The sequence below is a fragment of the Macrotis lagotis genome, chromosome 5 (genome assembly GCF_037893015.1).
Source record: "Macrotis lagotis isolate mMagLag1 chromosome 5, bilby.v1.9.chrom.fasta, whole genome shotgun sequence".
NCBI classification, from domain to species: domain Eukaryota; kingdom Metazoa; phylum Chordata; class Mammalia; order Peramelemorphia; family Peramelidae; genus Macrotis; species Macrotis lagotis.
The window spans coordinates 110,245,002-110,263,661 of record NC_133662.1 but is presented as its reverse complement, the minus strand read 5'-3'; the positions used below and the strand labels follow the sequence as shown (position 1 = coordinate 110,263,661).

The window sequence follows — 18,660 nt, the reverse complement described above, 5'->3', positions numbered from 1 at the left end:
GGAAGGGAAGCTCTCAGGTTCTCAGAGAAGCAATAGATGAAGCTGGTTCCAGCAGGCAACAAAAGGTAAAAAAAAAGGGGTGATTTCACGGACAGTGGGCCTTCTTGACCTTTTAACTCTCATATTTCTTTTTTTTTAAATTTATTTTTATTCTAATTTTGTACAAATGTTTTTTTACATTAATAAAATATTCTTGTTTATAAGTAAACAAAATACCCCTCCTCCCCCATGAATATAGATAGACTTGCTTGGGCGAAAAAAGTAAAGGGGAGAGAAAAAAAATTAAAATAAAAAAATAATAGTAATAATTGTAGGTATGGCCAGGTGGCACAATGGATGAGGCACCAGCCCTGGAGCCACGAGCACCCGAGTCATATCCAGCCTTGTAAACCCAACAATCACTCAGCCGTGTGACATGCAAGCCACCCGATCCCCACTGCCCTGCAAAAACCAAAAAAAGAAAGAAAAAAAAAGACCCAAAATAAAATAAAATAGTAATAATAGTAGGGGTGGCTGGGTGGCAGACAGAGCATTGGCCCTTGAACCAGGAGCACCTGGGTCCAAATCCGGCCCCAGACACCCAAAGATCACCCCATGTGGCCCCAGGCAGGCCATCCAGCCCCACTTGCCCTGCACCCTCCCCCAAATAATAATAACAAAAAAATGTGCTTCAGTCTTTGTTCCAACACCAACAACTCTGTCATGGGTGGATCTCATTCTTTATGGTAAGTCCATCACAAAAGTTATTTCCATATTTTTCCACCGTTGCCATTGCTGATCGCAACTCCCTCCTTTCTTATTTCTTCATTACCATGTACTTTATTTTCTCTCTCCTTTCACTCTGACTCTGCTGTAGGGTCCCTGAGTGGCGCAGCAGACAGATTCCTGGTCCTGGGGCCAAGAGGCCCTGAGCCCCCATACCACCCCTTAGGCCCAGAATCCACCTGGCCCTGTGGTCCTGGGCAGGCCTTCCAATCCCAGCCCCTTGCAAGAAGTAAGAAAGAAAATGTGTTATATCTGACCACTCTCCCCCCATGGTCCATCCTCTCCTCTTTTATTCACATCCCCACCCCTTCCCCCTGCTCCCCCCTCCTTCTTACTCCAGATGTCTATACCCCATTGAGTATATATGTTGTTTCCTCTCCTAGCCACCTCTGATGAGAGCAAAGGTTCCCTCATTCCCCCTTGCCTCCCCCCTTTCATATCATTGCAATAGCTCATTGTAATAAAAAAAATCTTATGTGAAATATCTTGGACTATTCCCCCTCTCCTTTTTCTTTCTCCCATTCCATTTCCCTTTTTTTCTATTGACTCCATTTTTACACCATATTTTATTTTCGAATTCAGCTTTCTCCTGTGCTTCAACTATAAAAACTCTCTCTACCTGCTCTATTAACTGAGAAAGTTCATATGAGTATTATCAGTGTCATTTTTCTATGCAGAAATACATGCAGTTCAGCCTCATTAAGTCCCTCATATTTCCCCCCTCTCCTCCAATCTCCATGCTTCACCTGAGTCCTGTATCTGAAGATCAAACCTTGTGTTCAGCTCTGGCCATTCCAAAAGGAACATTTGAAATTCCCCTGGTTCATTGAAAGTCCATCTTTTTCCCTGGAAGAGGACATTCAGCCTTGCTGGGTAGTTCATTCTTGGCTGCATTCTAAGCTCTTTTGCCTTCCGGTATATTGTATTCCAAGCCCTATGAGCTTCTAATGTAGCTGCTGCTAAGTCCTGTGTGATCCTGACTGCAGCTCCATGATATTTGAACTGTGTCCTTATGGCTGCTTGTAATATTTTCTCTTTGACTTGGGAGTTCTGCAACTTGGCTATAATATTCCTAGGGGTTGGTTTTTTGGGATCTCTTTCTCTGGGGGATCGGTGGATTCTCTCCATTTCTATTTTGCCCTCTGCTTCTAGAATATCAGGGCAATTTTCCTGTAGTAATTCTTTGAAAATGATGTCAAGGCTTTTTTCCTGATCATGACTTTCAGGTATTCCAATAATTTTTAAATTATCTTTCCTAAGTCTGTTTTCCATATCAGTTGTTTTTTCAATGAGATATTTCACATTTTCTTCTAATTTTTCATCTTTTTTTGTTTTGAAGTATTGATTCCTGATTTCTGTTAAATTCATCAATCTCCTTGAATTCTATTCTTTGTCTGAAGGATTTGTTCTCCTCAGAGAGTTTTCTTATCTCTTTTTCCATCTGGCCAATTTTGCTTTTTAAAGCATTCTTCTCCTCAATAACTTTTTGAACTGTTTTATCCATTTGACCTAAGCTGGCTTTTAGCATGCTATTTTCTTCAGCATTTTTTTGGATTTCCTTGACTAAGCTGCTGACTTCATTTTCATGTTTTTCTTGCATATCTCTCTCCTTTCTTTTCCCAGTTTTTCTTCCAACTCCCTCATTTGATTTTCAAAGTCTTTTTTGAGCTCTGTCATAGCCTGAGCCCAATTTCTGTTTTTCTTGGAGTCTTTAGCTGCAGGAGCTTGTGCTTCCTCATCTTCAGACTGGGTATTTTGGTCCTTCTTGGGCTCATTTGCAAAATATTTCTCAATAGTCTTCTTTTTGTTTCTCTGCTTGCTCATTTTCCCAGCCTGGGCCTGGTTTGGGGTGCTTCCTGAGCTTTTGGGACACTCCCACAAGGGTCTCAGTGTGTGAGGCTCTGTCTTCCCTCCTCGTCTGTGAATGACCCTCTGCCACGGGGTTGAGGTGGAGGAGGCCCCTGCTGTTCTGTGGGGGAGTCTAGACTTCGATCAGGATCTGAATGTGCTCAGAGCCCCAGAGTCCTGTTCCAGGGGCAGAGGACAGAGCTCTGCAGTCTCTCTTCACTCCCCTCCCTCAGCTCAATGGGCTCATGCCCTGGGGGCTCCTGCTTACCAGCTCTGCCTGCTTCTGTTTCCTGGATCAGGGCTGGGGAAAGACCATGCTGCTTGCTGTGTGCCCTGAGGGCTGGGCTCCAAGTGCTTGCTCTGGCAGAGGTCCCCTGCTGTTCCCCCACTTTGTGCCCGGTGCTCCTCGGGGTGCAGCTCAGGAGACTCCCCCGCTGCTGTGAGCTGAAACCCCAGCACCCTGGGGCTGCCTCCAGGAGGCTGAAGTTCTTTGACTCTGGTGGGACACCCCTCTGGCAGGCCGCCTCTCCAATCCTGGGGAGCAGAGCCTTTCTGCTCCTTTCCAGGTTACCTTGAATAGGAGAACTGCCTCGCTGGGTCCCTTTGTGGGTTCTGTCTCTCAAAAGTGTAGTTAGAGTCCTTAGCTGATGAATTTTATCAGAGAGCTCCTAAGACTGGATCCCTTCTTGTCGCCATCTTGGCTCCGCCCTTAACTCTCATATTTCTAAACAAAGAAACTACCAAGAAAGTAATTACAATTTATACAAAAGATGATGAATTTATGATGAACCTGATTTCAATATGAGAGTGGGCCCATGGAAAACAGTAGAAACTATGCTGGAAAATAGAGAAATACAAGAGGTCAATGATCTGGAGACTAACTAGAAATCTCCTACCTGCATTCCTTAGATTAAAAAAAACCAGGCAATTCTCATAAAGTATTTATAAAAATATGAAAGTAGGGTTTTTGGATCAGTAAGTTAATGATATCTTCTGATTACTTTTTTTTGACAAATGAACTATAATAGATCTTTTCCATTCTTTTAAATATTCTCCTCCAGATATCATAGAAATTGATACTCGAGAGCCTTTGACACTGTGTCAAGAAGAGAAGAAAACAATGTTCAAGATAAAAATGAAATTGATTTCATCTTAAAGTCAGGGAGCAAATGGTCATGGAGGTGGCAGTCATTTCAGAACTAATTTACTACGGTCAGGTCAATCATCCATTGGTTAGGGTAAATAAATTAGAGCAAAGCATAAAGGTAAGAAGAGAAGACTGCTATTGCTTGCCTCCTCAATAAATGGGGGAGGAGCAGAAGGCAGAAAGAATTTGAAACTCAAAATTTAAAAAATGCATGTTGGAAACAAAATAATGCATCTAGAATTAAAAATAAAAGATATGACTATGTGACTACAGTAGCTCTCATCCAATCCCTTTAAACAAACTGATTTTAAGAAATGGGAATACAACATACATAAAGACACAGTCTCTATCATCACTTATTAGAGAAGATTAACCAGAGAGAAATTAGTCAACACATGGATGCTAAAAAAACTTAGATCAGAAACTTATCATCCTGAAAATATTTGATTTTATCAAGTGGAAGGAAATGACAGCCAGGTTGGAAGACTATAATCTGTCTCACCTTACAAAACAGTAACAAGCAGATAAGGAAAAAATAAGCTTCTAGAGAACTCATTTTCAGACTTAGCTAAGTCAGCTTATCCCCAAAGCATTTGAAGATGAAATCAAAAGGAAAATAAATATCGATGAAATGGAACAGAGCTGCCAGCATTTACATAGTGATCAATGGTGATGATATTAGAATCACATTTGGATTCTACCAATTGATATGATTTAGGAAAAATAAGTAATGGCACTCAATGAGGTAAAATAAGAAATTGTGACTGAATCTGACTACTAATGACATGGAAAAAGGAATCTGTCTTAGAGATGATATAATTTCAAAGACTCCCAAAGATCAGTTTTCACAATATCTCAAATAAGAGACTCCAAAGAATAAAAAAGATGACAAATGATATATTAATTAAAAAAAAAAGTAATCAGGGCAGTTAGGTGGCACAGTGGATAAAGCACTGGCCCCAAAATAAGGAGGATCTGAGTTCAAATCAGACCTCTTGGGCAAGTCACAACCCGACTGCCTTGCAAAAATTTTTTAAAAAAATAATCAAGATTAAATTAGTAATTACTAATCCATAAGGCTACTTTCATTTATTTCTAAAATTTTTGTGAAAAAAGTCTATGTATCCATCAAGGGAGTTCCTGATGAAAACTGAAAAAGGAACAGGCAAGTTTTTGTACACCATTTTCTATAGCATGACAAATCAATTAGAGTTATATAATTGATTAAGAGGTTTAAAGAATACAAGATTCCATTGCTATTGTAGTATTCTTTTAAAAAGTAAGCACTTGATGAATTAACATAAAATATAGCCCTGGAAGTTCTCCTAAACAAGGTGTAAACCATAAACATGGAAAGAAAACAGAAATCTAGGGCAGGTGTGGATGACTCCAGAGATAGAGTTGTTCCATGATTTTCAGTATGTCTATCAAACCCTGCTGTAAACCAAAAATAAGAGGATGACAGATACAGCCCTCAAGGAATTTATATTTTACTGAAGGGGTAGAATATGGTACACCTATGTAAAAACAGTATAACAGTATATATGTATACACACACATACACACACACAAAACACACACATATATATGGAGAGAGAGTATATGTGTGTGTGTGTGTGTGTGTGTGAAACAAGACATTTCTAGCATGGGGGGATGAGCTGTGCAAGGGTAAAGAGATGGAGAAATCATGCATAGGGAGGGGTCCTTGAGCTTGTTGAAGTTATTAAAAGCTGTCCTGCGTGCAGTACAAACAAAAGGATTCACTGTCGTCTAAATTCCCAGGTGGTTTTATAATAGTAATTTTATAGAGTTCCAGAGAAATATAATACTTTCCTCACCAAAATTTATAGCAACGCCAAGGGGAATGATTAAATACTCACACTGGGAAAACATAGCTTGCCCATACTGCAACATGCAGCTAGAGGGTAGCCTGGAGAATTTTTTCATTCATATATTCATATATTCATTCAGTCTTGTAAGGATATTATGCATAGACTATAGAGTTGAACCTAGAACTGCAAAGGAGAAGGAATGTGGGTTGGGTCATAGTCATTAGATTGTAAGCTCCTTGAGGGCAGGGACTCTCTTTTGCCTCTTACTGTATCCTAGCACTTGGATTCACGAGAGGTATTTATGAAATGTTTATTGGCTGTTTGTATTTGTAAAATTGCATAGTGCTTTCAACAATCCCAAGCAGCTTTGGTCCCACAAAAGCCCATCTTCTTATCCACTACTCTTTCCTCCCTCCTGGCTTTGTCTCCTGAGTTGTAATAAGTCATAGCAGGTTAAAATAATTAGCCTATTTTAGTTGTAGGGGCAATACAGTGGTCCCTCAGCTCCATGGAATAGTCTTCTCTGCTTCTTTAGAGAGTTTATATTAGTTGAAAATTTAGAAATTTAGTAATGACTCTGACAATCAGAAAGAAGATAACAATTTTATCTAATCACTTTTCATAATGTCACCTATTTTCAGTACCAATTATCATTGCCTGTTGGTGAATAGGAATGTGTTTGATTTTCTATATTTCACAAATAAGGAAGAGGAATGGGATAAACATTTATATAGTACTAGATGCTGCAGTATGTGCTTTTACAAATATTATTTTATACCTTACATTTTCCTAGTAAACTTTGATGCTTTACAACAGAACTTAAACATTAATTTGTGAAGTTGCTTATGATTCTCATGCTGGACATTAGCTTCTGGGGCATTCTGATTAGCCCATTAAGATACTGTAATTCTAACCTAATTGAAATATAGCTTGACACTATGCAGGACAGAAACCTTGACTTAGCAAAAATAACCTTCACATTTAAAATGACAAATATTTACATGCATACACATACGTCTCCAACATTTTCAAAGATGAAAGAGAAATTTTTCACCTGAAGTGCTAGTTATTGAAGAAGTTGGGTAGCTAGAATTCTGGTTGTCAGTAGACAGAGACTCTGGGTTTATCAGTCCAGTGTACATATTTCTATTTTCTTGGCCCACCTCAGGGTCTTCCTTTACAGCTACTTCCAACCTGTCAGATATGGGCAGGTACTGTAGCACCTGTGGACAAAGAACCAAATTGAAGGGAAAACATTGGAAAGTTTCAGTGTGAAGCTTAAAGATTTGACTTTATTTTCTACACACACACACACACACAAATATAGACATATATATATATAAGCCTTTATTTATAAAAACATATATACATATATATACACATATACATCATATACCTATGTATACATGGTACAAGTGGATGTGAATGAAAAATGCACTTGAGTAGTTTTGGCCCAAACTTGAAGAATTCTCTTGTACTTTGCCTGCTTTTCTCTCATTGTTCATGAACATTTAATGAATAAATGTGGCATTAAGCTAAATCTACACATTATAATATTACAACTTTCCAAAATGTCATTTGAATGAAATTTCATTTGTCATTTCTTCCTGGTTTTTGTTAGTTCTGATGCTAATAGTTTGTGGATTTATGCTGCATCCTGCTACTTTAGTTTCTTTATTGGTTCTGTGGAGGTGTTTATACAAGTATATCATCATGTCAAAGACAAATAGAATGTTTCTTCTAGCTGATATTTATATTTTCCATTTTGCTCTCTTGTCTTATTGTTGAGCTAGCAGTCTCAGACTATACCAAATTATACTGAGGAGAAAAAGCATCTTTGTTTTCTCCCCTGTTTATGATGGTAAAGATTCTAGTCTTTTCTCTGTTGCCAATAATGCCGGCTCTTAGTTTTCTAGATAAATGCTTTTAATCACAGTAAACAAAAGGTCTTTCATGTCTATGTCTTCTAGGCATTTATGTTAAAAATGAGTGAAGCATTTTGTCAAAGGCTTTTTATATGTCTAATCTAATGCCTGTAGCCATCTCAAATTTAGTAGTTCCAAAACACATCTTTTTCCCTCAAATATTTCCCCTCCCTAACTTCCCTATAAGTGTTAAGGGCAACATCATCTATCCAGTCTATCACAGTCATCCTCAACTCCCCTCTCACACTCACCCATATTCCCAATTCATCTCTTGTTTCTATCTTCATTTGTTGTTGTCTGATTGTTTCACTCAAGCTTGACTGTGGTTTTCTTGGCAAAGGCACTGGAATGGTTTATCATTTCCTTTTCCAGCTCATTTTACAGATGAAGAAACTGAGGCAAATAGGGTTAAGTGACTTACTCAAGGTCACACTGCTAGGAAGTGTCTGAGGTCAGACTCAGAAAGATGAGTTTTACCAACTCCAAGCCTGGCCACTGCACCACCTAGAATAGCATCTCTTATATACATCCTTTTCTCTCCACTCAAACAACTACCCATCCCCTTCATGCAGGACCTTTTACCTGGATTATTGCAGTAGACCAAGGCATTTCATTTCAATCCATTTTTCAAACTCAGTTGTCAATCTGATCTTTAAAATTCAGATCTGATCACGTCATGCCTTCTTTAAAGGCCCAGATCTGATCATGTCATGGCCCATAAACTGCAGTGATTTCCCATTACCTTCAGGATCAAATATAAAGTTCTTTGGCTTTTAAAGCCCTTTCTATCTTTGCAGTCTTTTTTCTGTATATTCGCCTCCATTTACTTTATGATTCTTAGACATTGGCCTACTTGAAGTTTCTCACATAAGATTCTCACCTCCCAACTCACTATCCCTACTTTGCAGTCATTCCTGGAATCTTCCTAATCTCCAGGTCCTGGAAGTTTCCCTAGCTTCTTTCAAGACTCCATCTAAATCTTTTTTTTTTTTCTGTAGAAGGCCTGTCCTGGTCCCTTTTACTGCCAGGTCATTCCTTTTGAGATTGCCTGCTATTTTGTATGTTCATAGTTGTCAGAATGTTGTCTCCCCATTAGAATGTGAGTTCCTTGAGGGCACGACCATGTTTTTTAATTTTATTTTTTATATCCCTCTACTGGGCACAATGCCTAACACATGTAAGTGCCTAATAAAATGTTTGGTGAGGAATCAATGTGAGTTTTGCTATTTTTGTTTTGCTCATATGATTAATTATACTAAATGTTTTCCTGGTGGTGAACTATCATTGTATCCTTGGTATGAATCCAACTTAATTATAATGATTTATTCCTGGTTATATTGCTATAGTCTCCTTAAAATAATTTTATTTGATTTTTTTCACCAATAGGTATTATAGCAAAGTGAAATTGGTCTAGTTTTTTTTTTTTCCATTTCCTTTGTCTCCCCATGGTTTTTGGTGTCAGGATGATATTTGGCTCATATATGGAATTTGGCATATTGCCTTCTTTTTTCTATTCTGGAGAAAATTTATACTATAGGCTTTAATTGCTTTTTAAATGTATTTAAAAATATATTTAAAAAACTCATTTATTAAATCACTTGGCCTAGGGTTTGTTTGTTTTCTTTTGGCACTTCATTTATGGCTTACTTGAATTCTGTTTTAGAATTTAGATTGTACACAATCTTAAGTTCTTGTTTTATTAATTTTGAATATTTTATAGATAATCATCCACTTTCTTTGATCCTCAGTTTTGCTGACCTAAAATTCTTTAACATAATTTCTTGTAACTTTTATTTCTCTTCTGTAAACTGGTAATTTATCTTGTTCATTTTTTTCTGGAAATTTGTATAGTCTGGCTAGGTCATAGTTTATCTATTTTGTTAACCTTTTAAAAATAGATCTTAGTTTTATGAGTTGAAGAGTCCTTTTTAAATCTTTTTTTATTCTTTGTTTTCATTTTAATATAATTATTGTTTTTATGATTTGTTCTTTGATCTATTCATTATTTAGAATTACTTAGTCTTTAAGTAGGTCTTTAATTCTTTTGACTAGATTTCCTTTATGAATTACTATTTTATTGTGCTATGGTCTTTAAAAGATGTATTTATTATAATTGCTTTTTTACATTTGTTTATGACTCATTCTGCAACACATGATCACCTTTTATAAAGGTATCTTGTCATAATGAGAAATACATAAATCTTTTAATACTCCTATTCAGAAGATACTCAAGTCAGTTAAATCTAATTTTTCTACTAATCTAGACAGCTTAATATTTTCCCTTTTGTTATACTTTTGTTGTGTTTGTTTCATTCTGAGAAAGGAATATTAAAAGTCTCTTATTATTATGTTACTACGGATATGTTTTGGTAATGCTTTTAGTTTTTTGAATTTAGAAGACAGATCAATATATTTAATATATGTATTTTGTTTATATGTATGTATGTGAACACACATGTTTACACACAAGCTCAGAGGTTAGGTCCTTCACCTAGGATTATACAGCTTTGTGGAACTTATCTTTTTTAAATATCAGTCTCCTGTTTGGAGTGTACTTCTTTTACCTCCCTATTCCCCTACTCTTCCTGTGGTTGTCTAGGATACATGCTATCAATTAATTAATTATTAATATAATTATATACTAATAATATATATTATATGAAAATTAAAGCATAATTACATAATATAATTATTTAAGTTAAGGTATTTTGATATTAAAGTTGTTCAAGAAAGGCTCATAGGATCATAGATTTAGAAAAAGAAGGAACCTTAGGGGTCATTTAACTGAAATATCCCAAAGCTTTTTCTATTGACTAGAGAAACTTAATTTAATATATGTATTTATGGAGTTCCTTTTACCTCTAAAGTATTATGCTGTAAGCCAGTTAGTTTATTTACCTTATGGTAATTAAAAAAAAAAAGATGATGTAGAGGTGTTGGAAGTGGACTAGGAAGAAGAGAGAGCTCAGGACAGATAGTCTTAGCTGAGAGAAAATGGAAAGAAGGTTGTATGGGAGTTTGAGGAAAGAAAAGGGTTGTAATAGTTGCTAAAGGGAGTGTGACAGGGGCAGTTAGCTAAGAAAGGGAGGCTTTCTGTCCAGCAGGGAGTACCCAACTGATAATGGATACCCAATCAACATAGGTTGCAAATCTTTCTTCAATATTATTCAGTTGCTTGAACTGAAGTAAGTGGTGGAGAAGGCGAATGGTAAAAGAAAGCTAAGTTTGGAATTTAAAAAGTTCCTAGAAAAGGGATAGGGCATAGTAATATGAATTGGTGAACTGACCATGATCAGCTAGGATTAATTAATGCTCCTATGTAGAGGAGGACAGCTAGGTGGCAAAGTAGATGGAGTGGATAGAGCTGAAGACAGGAAGACTCCTCTTCTTTCTGGGTTAAAATTTGACCTCAGAAAATGTGTGAGGGCAAGTCATTTCACCCTGTTTGCCTCAGTTTCCTCATCTGTAAAATGAGCTGCAAATGGTAAACCACTCCACTGTCTTTGCCAAGAAAACCCCAATGAGTTCACAATGACTTGGAAACAAATAAAAAAACTGAAAACAAAGGTAGGAGCTCTGTATTTAGCTCTGAGGATACAAAGAAAAAGAAAGAAAGAAAGAAAGAAAGAAAGGCCAAATCTTTAGCTCTCTAGTAGTTCATAGTCTAATTGATCAAGACTGTGAAAGTTGAGAATTTGGGCCAGTATAGGGCTGCAGGACTTGGAGAAAAGGGAGTAGTGGAGAGATTAGATGTCTCATTAAGTACTAAGAATAAATTCAGGAGGAGGGTGGTAGAAGTTTAGGGGGATAAGATCAAAGACAAGAATTACAGAATTTAGGATCATGGAGGAAGGATTATTATGGGCAATGGTAATAGACCAAAAAATATAGGATCTCTCACATGTATAACTTGGGAATCAAGACAGGTAATTTGAATTTCTGCCTAGCTGTGATTCTCCTAATTGGTAGAAGGAATGATAAGAATGCTGAATGCCTCTATGAAAACTTTGAAGAAAAAAGACATTTTTCATTTTTGCTTTGAGAGAGAGGCATATATGTACAAATGATCCCTGACTGTCTTCAATGAGATACTGAGAGAGAGAGAGAGAGAGACAGACAGACAGACAGACAGGCAGAAATACAGACAAGAGAGAAGATTTTCAGATGCAGAAGATATGTAGAGGAGCTTTGCACCTCAATATTTCCCTGAATTCCAGTTTGATTCCATAGTGACTTCAGGGAATTATTTCTGGTGGAGTGAGATGAGGGTCTTGCTCTTGGCTGAACTGAGATATTTCATTCCGCTCTAAAGAACTCATTCATTCTTGTGTATTTTTCTGGTATTCTCTAATCTAATCTAATAATTACATGTATACATATTTGAGCCCAGAAAGGGAAAAAAAGGAAAAAAAGGGGGGGGGAGATGGTTGAAATTGCTAGAGTGAAAAAGACAGTGAGAATGGAAGAGGTGAGAGACATGGTATTCATTATCACTGAAAAAGATACATGGAGCAGAGATATATTGCACACCGATCCTAAGGGGTCCAGAAGAGATGAAAAATTTCACAGATCATTTTCTTAAGTATATTGCAGTCATTGGCTGCCTCCAATCTATATTTCTGGAGAATGATTTCACATTAGCCTTTCTCATATACTCTTATGTTCTAGCCAAATTTACCTACTCATTACATAATATATCAGTTCCCACCTTCATCCCTCTGCATGGCTCCTCCCTATTGGAATCCTTTTTTTCTCTCAGCTCAAGGGCTATTTCCAAAAGAGATGATTCTCCCAGTTGTTACTGCACTGCCCCTGAATTATTTAATCTATAAATTGTATTTGCTTATCTCTGTACAGTTGTCTCCAACAAGTAAAATGTAAACTTCTTGAGGGCAAAGATCATTTCCTTTATGTCTTTGTATTCCCAGTGCCTAATACATAGAAAGAGTTTAATAAATGTTGATTTGCATAAAAGTACATTTCAGTCATCTTCTCTTACCCTCAGGTAGCTGTGAATGTCTCTAAGTGAATGTAGATGACATACTAGCCACTTGGTATAGATAACCAGATCTTCTTGTGTTACCAAGTGTCCAGGATTGTTCTTTCCCATGAGTAAGTTTTCTCGGGCAATAGCTAGCCTCTCAGCTCTCTGAACAGCATCATTGTACTCCTGCATAATGTGCTTAACCTGCTTCTGTTTAAGAGAAAGATAAAGATAGAAATGGACTCTCCATTTTATAATTTTCTCTGCAATATTACTTAACCAACACTTACTAAATGCACACAAAGAGAGGCAACATCTCTCACTTAAATAGCAATTCAAGGTTTACAGAGGGATCTCCAGCCAGCTGTCTTGTGACTTAGAGATCACATATTTTTAATAGGTGAGGAAACTGGTTCAGAGAAGTTAACTTGTCCAAGGTCACACTGTTAGTGGCAGCAACAGCATTTGAACCCCAGCCTTTCTTATGATCTGTATTCTCCCTACAATACCATCATTGTGTCAGTGATTAGGAAGAATCTTCCATATTCTATAAGAGCCTAGGAAAAGGGAAAAGTCACATTCTTAATAGCTTGGGGGGGTGGGGAAGAGAACTCCAGAAAAGAGTTAATTTGGGGGGTTTCATACTTCAACTATTGATTTCAGAAGCAAGAATCTGCTGTTGGGTCAGATGAATTGTGCTCAGCTGAACAAACAGAATCTGCAAAGTAAAAGCATTTCTCAGCTTTTTCATAGGTGTTAAATCCTACTCTGAGATGCATTTAAAAAAGTTAATAGGCAGGCCTGAGACACCCAGATTTGCGACCTCATCCGCCAAGAGTAGATTCCTCTATAAATTTCTAACCCTGACTTTGAAATTTGCTAATCTTCTTCATTTGGATTTAAGGAGAACTGTACATCCCAAAGAACCGCACAGAGGCTCATCTAGTCCTGAGGCTTCCTACCTGGTAAAGAGGATAAAGTTGTTCCATGATGCTGCTGTGCTGGCAGAACCTCTTCCACCTAAGCATGTGTAAGTATTTGCTCTGGACCAAGTGGGTAATTCTCTCTGTGTAAAACTTGAAACAATAACCACACATTAACATTGAACAGCAGCCTGTGTTCATGTTACAGATGGATCAGAATCCTGAGAGCAATGAACTCAGGTGGAAACATCTCAGCAACTCTAGTACCTAACACAGTGTCTGGTATATAGTAGGTGATTAATAAATACTTACTAGGTGTTATTCATTATAAAACATTTGGCAATTGTTATCCCATTGGAGCCTCTCAACAGCCCTGGGAGGTAGGTGTCACAATTGTCCTCATTTTACAGAGGAGGAAACTGAGGCAGATGGAAGTTAAAAGCCTTGCACAGAGTCATACAGTCAAGTCAGTATCTGAGATTAGATTTGAACTCAGTCTTCCTGACTCTATTCACTGGGCCACCTAATTTCATAGAATGTGGAGATCTTAACATCATAGATTTTGAGCTGTTAGAGACAATAGAGACCATGTAGTTCAACTCCCTCAATTTAAAGACAAAGAAACTGAGTCCTGGGGAGGGTGATTGAGTTATTTGCCAAGGTCACACGAGAGACTGTAGGATTTGAACTCAGGCCCTCTTTTCACTGTATTTCCTTTCTCTCTTGTAAAATTAAAACCCAGCTCAAGCTCACTAACCAAGACACTTTTTCAAAAGACAATTGGAATGACTCAATAACCACAGAACCATGACCAAGGCAGGGCAAATAGGGCTTTATCCCAGAGTACTGATTTTAGAAGCTATTGAAAGTATTGTGCTGCTTTAGCAAAGAAGACTAGATAGAAAAACCTTTGATACAGTTGTTCTGGGTCTATGATTTCATCAGTTTTGGGAACTGTTTTCCTGATTGAGGGTGCCTCTTATAGAGCTCCTCGAGGTATATTGAGAGGTAAAATGACTTACCAAAGATCACTTAACTGATAATGTATTAGTGATATTACTGGGACCCAAATTCTCCCTGATTCTGAGGTTGGCCCTCTACCCACTAGCACCTCATTTCTAGTAAATTAGCAAGAAAATTTTGCTAAAATAGTAGGCTACCAAATGTCTGCTTGCTTCATTAGTATATAGAGAGCTGGGTCCAGAGGAAGGAAGACCTGGGTAACTTGTCTCAGTTTTCTGTCAAATGTTAACTATAAAATGAAAATCATAACTACCTCCCAGCTTGTTGTGAAGATCAAATGAAATAATATTTGAAAGTACTTAGTACAGGGCCTGAGCTATTCCCTTTGTCTTCTTCCCTTCCTTTCTCACCCCAAATAAGTAAGCACTTTCCTGGTTTGGTCTTCCTGCCTCATTTACCAGACCCTTCTCCTTTCCCTTTTTTCAGTCTTCTACCCTTTCCCCCTCCCTACTTACTGAGTTCTTTCCTCTTGCGGTTTGGTATTCTGGTTGAGGGTGCATTTCATACTGCTTGCCCCAGGGAAAGTTTAGGCTGCTCTAAGTGCCAAAGATCCTGTTGTGGCAAATAATTTCCTGTTCCAAAGTTTTAACAGTGACTTAAAAGTTTGACAAACAATTAACTTCTGACCTGAAACCTTCCTTTTAAAATGAAGTTATTCTGGGCATTGCATAAGATTACAGTTGCTAACCTTGCCTCTGGCATTTTATTACATGTGGAAACAGTCATAACCAGCTGTGAAAGTAAAGGGCACTAATAAAAAAGGTATATATAAGCTAGGCTCTCAAATAAGTAAGTTAATCAGCTAGGGAAGATTCATCTCTGACTTTAAGAGAATTCAGATGTTTGGTTTTGATTGGACTAAAGGTGAAAACCAGGTTTAGCCCTTCAGAAGGAAACAGACATTTACCTGGTGCAGAAGCAAAGGTAAATTTTCAACTGTGTACTCTTTCCTTAAACAGCTTTCTAGCTCCCTCTGCAGGACATCTGCTTGAACAACAAGGGGCTTTGATTCAGCCACCTAAACATCAGATAGACAAAGGTAACACACCTCAAACATCATAGAAGAATCATAAAAAGGAGAGGAAATAAAATTATCAATATGATAAAATAGGAAAATTTATTTAGTTCATTATTTATCTTCCTTTATTATTTCTTTCTCTCTTTCACACCACATGTGGAGTAACAATTGAGCTTCTTTCCTTCCTTTCCTCTCTTCCTTTCCTCCCTCCTCCCCTTCCTCTCCCCCTCCTCCTCCTCCTTCTTCTTCTTCCTCCTCTCTGTCTGTCTGTTTGTCTGTCTGTCTGTCTTTCTGTCTCTCCCCCTTTATTCCTTTCTTTTTTCAATCAACACATACTACTATGTAAAAGTTTGCAAATGGTTAACTATCATAATCAAGAAACTATTTTAAAAAATCCTCCCAAAAATGTGTTTCCAGGAAAACAAAGATCCACATCAACCCAGAAAACTAGAATTGTTTTATTTTTACTTTCATTTATTTAGAAGCAAAATAAAATCTTTACTTTTGAAATGTTTATTTTAAGGCCTTTTTTGTATTAAAAAGGAAAAACTATAATTATAATAAATTACAGAGGACTAAAGCATTGTTGGAATAATGAATGAATTATATTAGTTTAGAATCAGATACTTGAATAAAATTCATTTTATAATAAAATATCATATAAGTATCTTTTTTTTTTTTTTTTTTTTTTTTAGGTTTTTGCTAGGCAATGGGGTTAAGTGGCTTGCCCAGGGCCACACGGCTAGGTAATTATTAAGTGTCTGAGGCCGGATTTGAACCCAGGTAATCCTGACTCCAGGCCCAGTGCTTTTATCCACTGTGCCACCCAGCTGCCCCTTATATAAGTATCTTTCAATTTTATTTGTCCTTTTAAAAATCATATCCTAGTCCATGGTATGATCATTCCTGTCAGGGAAAGGAAAGTAACACAGTCCTCTTCCATAAGAAACAGTCTGTAAATTTTACCTCTGGGACCAACACAGCTGCTGGAGAGGGGAGTAGATTTAGGGGGATGGGGTGGAGAAGTGATCTCCTTCTGATCTGAGACACTGATGGATTCAAGTTTGGGAAGGGATGATATGTGAAGAGTTACCTCCCAGCTCACAATCCTGCCCCCCCATTGCCCCTTATATCCCTTCAGCCCTGCCCCCCCCCAGCATGGGAATGCTCTAACAATTTTTAATAAGTAGTTTTCCATAGCAATGTGCTTCCCCTACTTACCTGTAAGCTTCTCCGTAATGTCAGTTCTCTCTCTTTTCTAAAGTAAGAAACATCCTTTGGTAACTGGATAGAACTGTAGAAAGATGCTTATTAAGCCAAGAGTGTTACAGATATTAAAATAACAAGTAGCCCAAGATTGAGTCCCTTGTGAGGCAATCTATTCAGCCACAGCTGACAAGCTCTTTGGGAAGATAAATTATAGTTCCTATCTCCCAGAGTAGTTGCGAGATGTAATTAAGATTATTTGTGTAAAGTGTTTTGTAAACCTTAAAGCACATGTGTCACTACTATCCTGTTTCCTTAAGTTAGAAACTACCTTGCTGAAAAAAAAAAAACCCTTTATTGTTCATGCTTCTCAAACTTACTACAAGAATCAAGATCAAATCAAATTAAAATACTTTAGGAGAAAATAATAACATTTCTCAAGGAACACAATCATTGCAGCTTACATTTACTTAATAACTTATAGTTGCAAATCATTATCTCATTTGATCTTCCCAGCAACTCTAAAGCAGATAGTAGATGAAGACATGGAAATTCAGAGATATTACATGACTTCCAATAGATCATAGAATTAGAACTGTCAAAGATTAGCTATTCTTTTTCATTTGGCACATGAAGGAACTGAGGACCATCACAGGGAAATGACTTGTCCAAGATCACACAGTATATGAAGAACAGATTAGGGAATTATAAAACCTAGGTTTTATAACTCCAGATTCAATATTTTTTCCATGTCATCATACACCAACTAGAATTGGCAGAGCTCCATTTTGGGAATTGTCCCAGACCCATCAAGCTTCATTCTCCTCCCAGCTTGGCTTTTTTTTTTCTTTTTGCAAGGCAATGGGGTTAAGTGGCTTGCCCAAGGCCACACAGCTAGGTAATCATAAAGTGTCTGAGGTCGGATTTGAACTCAGGTACTCCTGACTCCAGGGCCAGTGCTCTATCCACTGTGCCACCTAGCTGCCCCCCCCCCAGCTTGACTTTTGATTCTCACAACCTTGCCATCATGACATTCTCATCCCAGACTTTCCTTCAGCATCTGGGGCTTTTTACCATGGACCATCCCATCATCTCTCCAGTCCCCTTGTTCCATTGCTGAATTCCTTCTGAGGCCTCCATATTGAGGATAGAGTCTAAGTCGGCCATCCTTCACTCCAGTTTTTGCTTTGTTTCTGACTCTTGGATTTTACTATGGCACAGGCACCTACTTCCCACCTCATTTTTCAGCTCCCTTTTGGGTATAGTCTTCCCTCTTTAGAATATAAACTTCTTAAGAATGGGAAGGCATCCCCAACTCTTAGGCAGAGTGCCAGGTTCTTAAAGAATGCCTAATACTTGTCTTACCTTGCCTTGCCTTGAACAGAAACTTGAAGCTGTGTTCTTTTGACTTCAAGATTGAGATTCTTTTTTCTATGGCATGCCACAGACCTCTCTATTACTAATGAAAGCATAGTGATTACACTTAAGAGTCACTTTCCAATTTGTTTCAGTAGGACATTGCTTTTACCTGTAAGGCTTATGAGGTGATCTCTTAAGAGCTCCATCTTCTTGAATTTCTGCTTTAAGTTCAGCCAACTGAACCTCCAGTTCTTTTTCCAATTGATGGATCCTCTCTGTGGAAGCGATCTTATAAATTTCATCCATATTCTGTGCTTTATCTGTTGAGTCTGTTGGGAATGTAGTACAAAGCTGATAGCCAACTCCCTCTCACATCATTGACTTAGCCCCTATGTTTGGAGTCTTTCTACATACACCCTTTCAAAAAAAAAAAAGCTCTCAGATAAGTGGAAATGTGTGCATAGCAATTTAAGAAAAGAATCATACTAGACAATTATGATTGATTTTACCCCTCCCCCCCAGGATCGGAGTAAAGAGCTCCCTCTGCTCATTTTTTTTCCCCTAAAATTTATAGTCTGATAGAGTAAGTGACTTGGTGCAATGAGTATTTAAATGACTTTGAACCACAAA

At 37.6% G+C, this 18,660-nt stretch overlaps 1 protein-coding gene across 2 annotated transcripts in view; it reads right to left on the bottom strand.

The window, feature by feature from the left end:
• The window catches only part of LOC141487779 (uncharacterized), a 201,212-nt gene that overhangs the window by 169,317 nt on the left and 13,235 nt on the right, over positions 1 to 18,660 (bottom strand). The window contains exons 2-7 of one of the 2 annotated variants that reach the window (XM_074187305.1): positions 18,200 to 18,359; positions 16,687 to 16,759; positions 15,355 to 15,465; positions 13,464 to 13,577; positions 12,517 to 12,711; positions 6,647 to 6,815 (exon numbers count right to left, since the gene is read on the bottom strand). In XM_074187305.1, coding sequence (XP_074043406.1) covers positions 6,647 to 6,815; positions 12,517 to 12,711; positions 13,464 to 13,577; positions 15,355 to 15,465; positions 16,687 to 16,759; positions 18,200 to 18,336 — 799 coding nt within the window. In that variant the 5' untranslated portion in view covers positions 18,337 to 18,359. The other variant, XM_074187306.1, reaches the window with a different exon arrangement.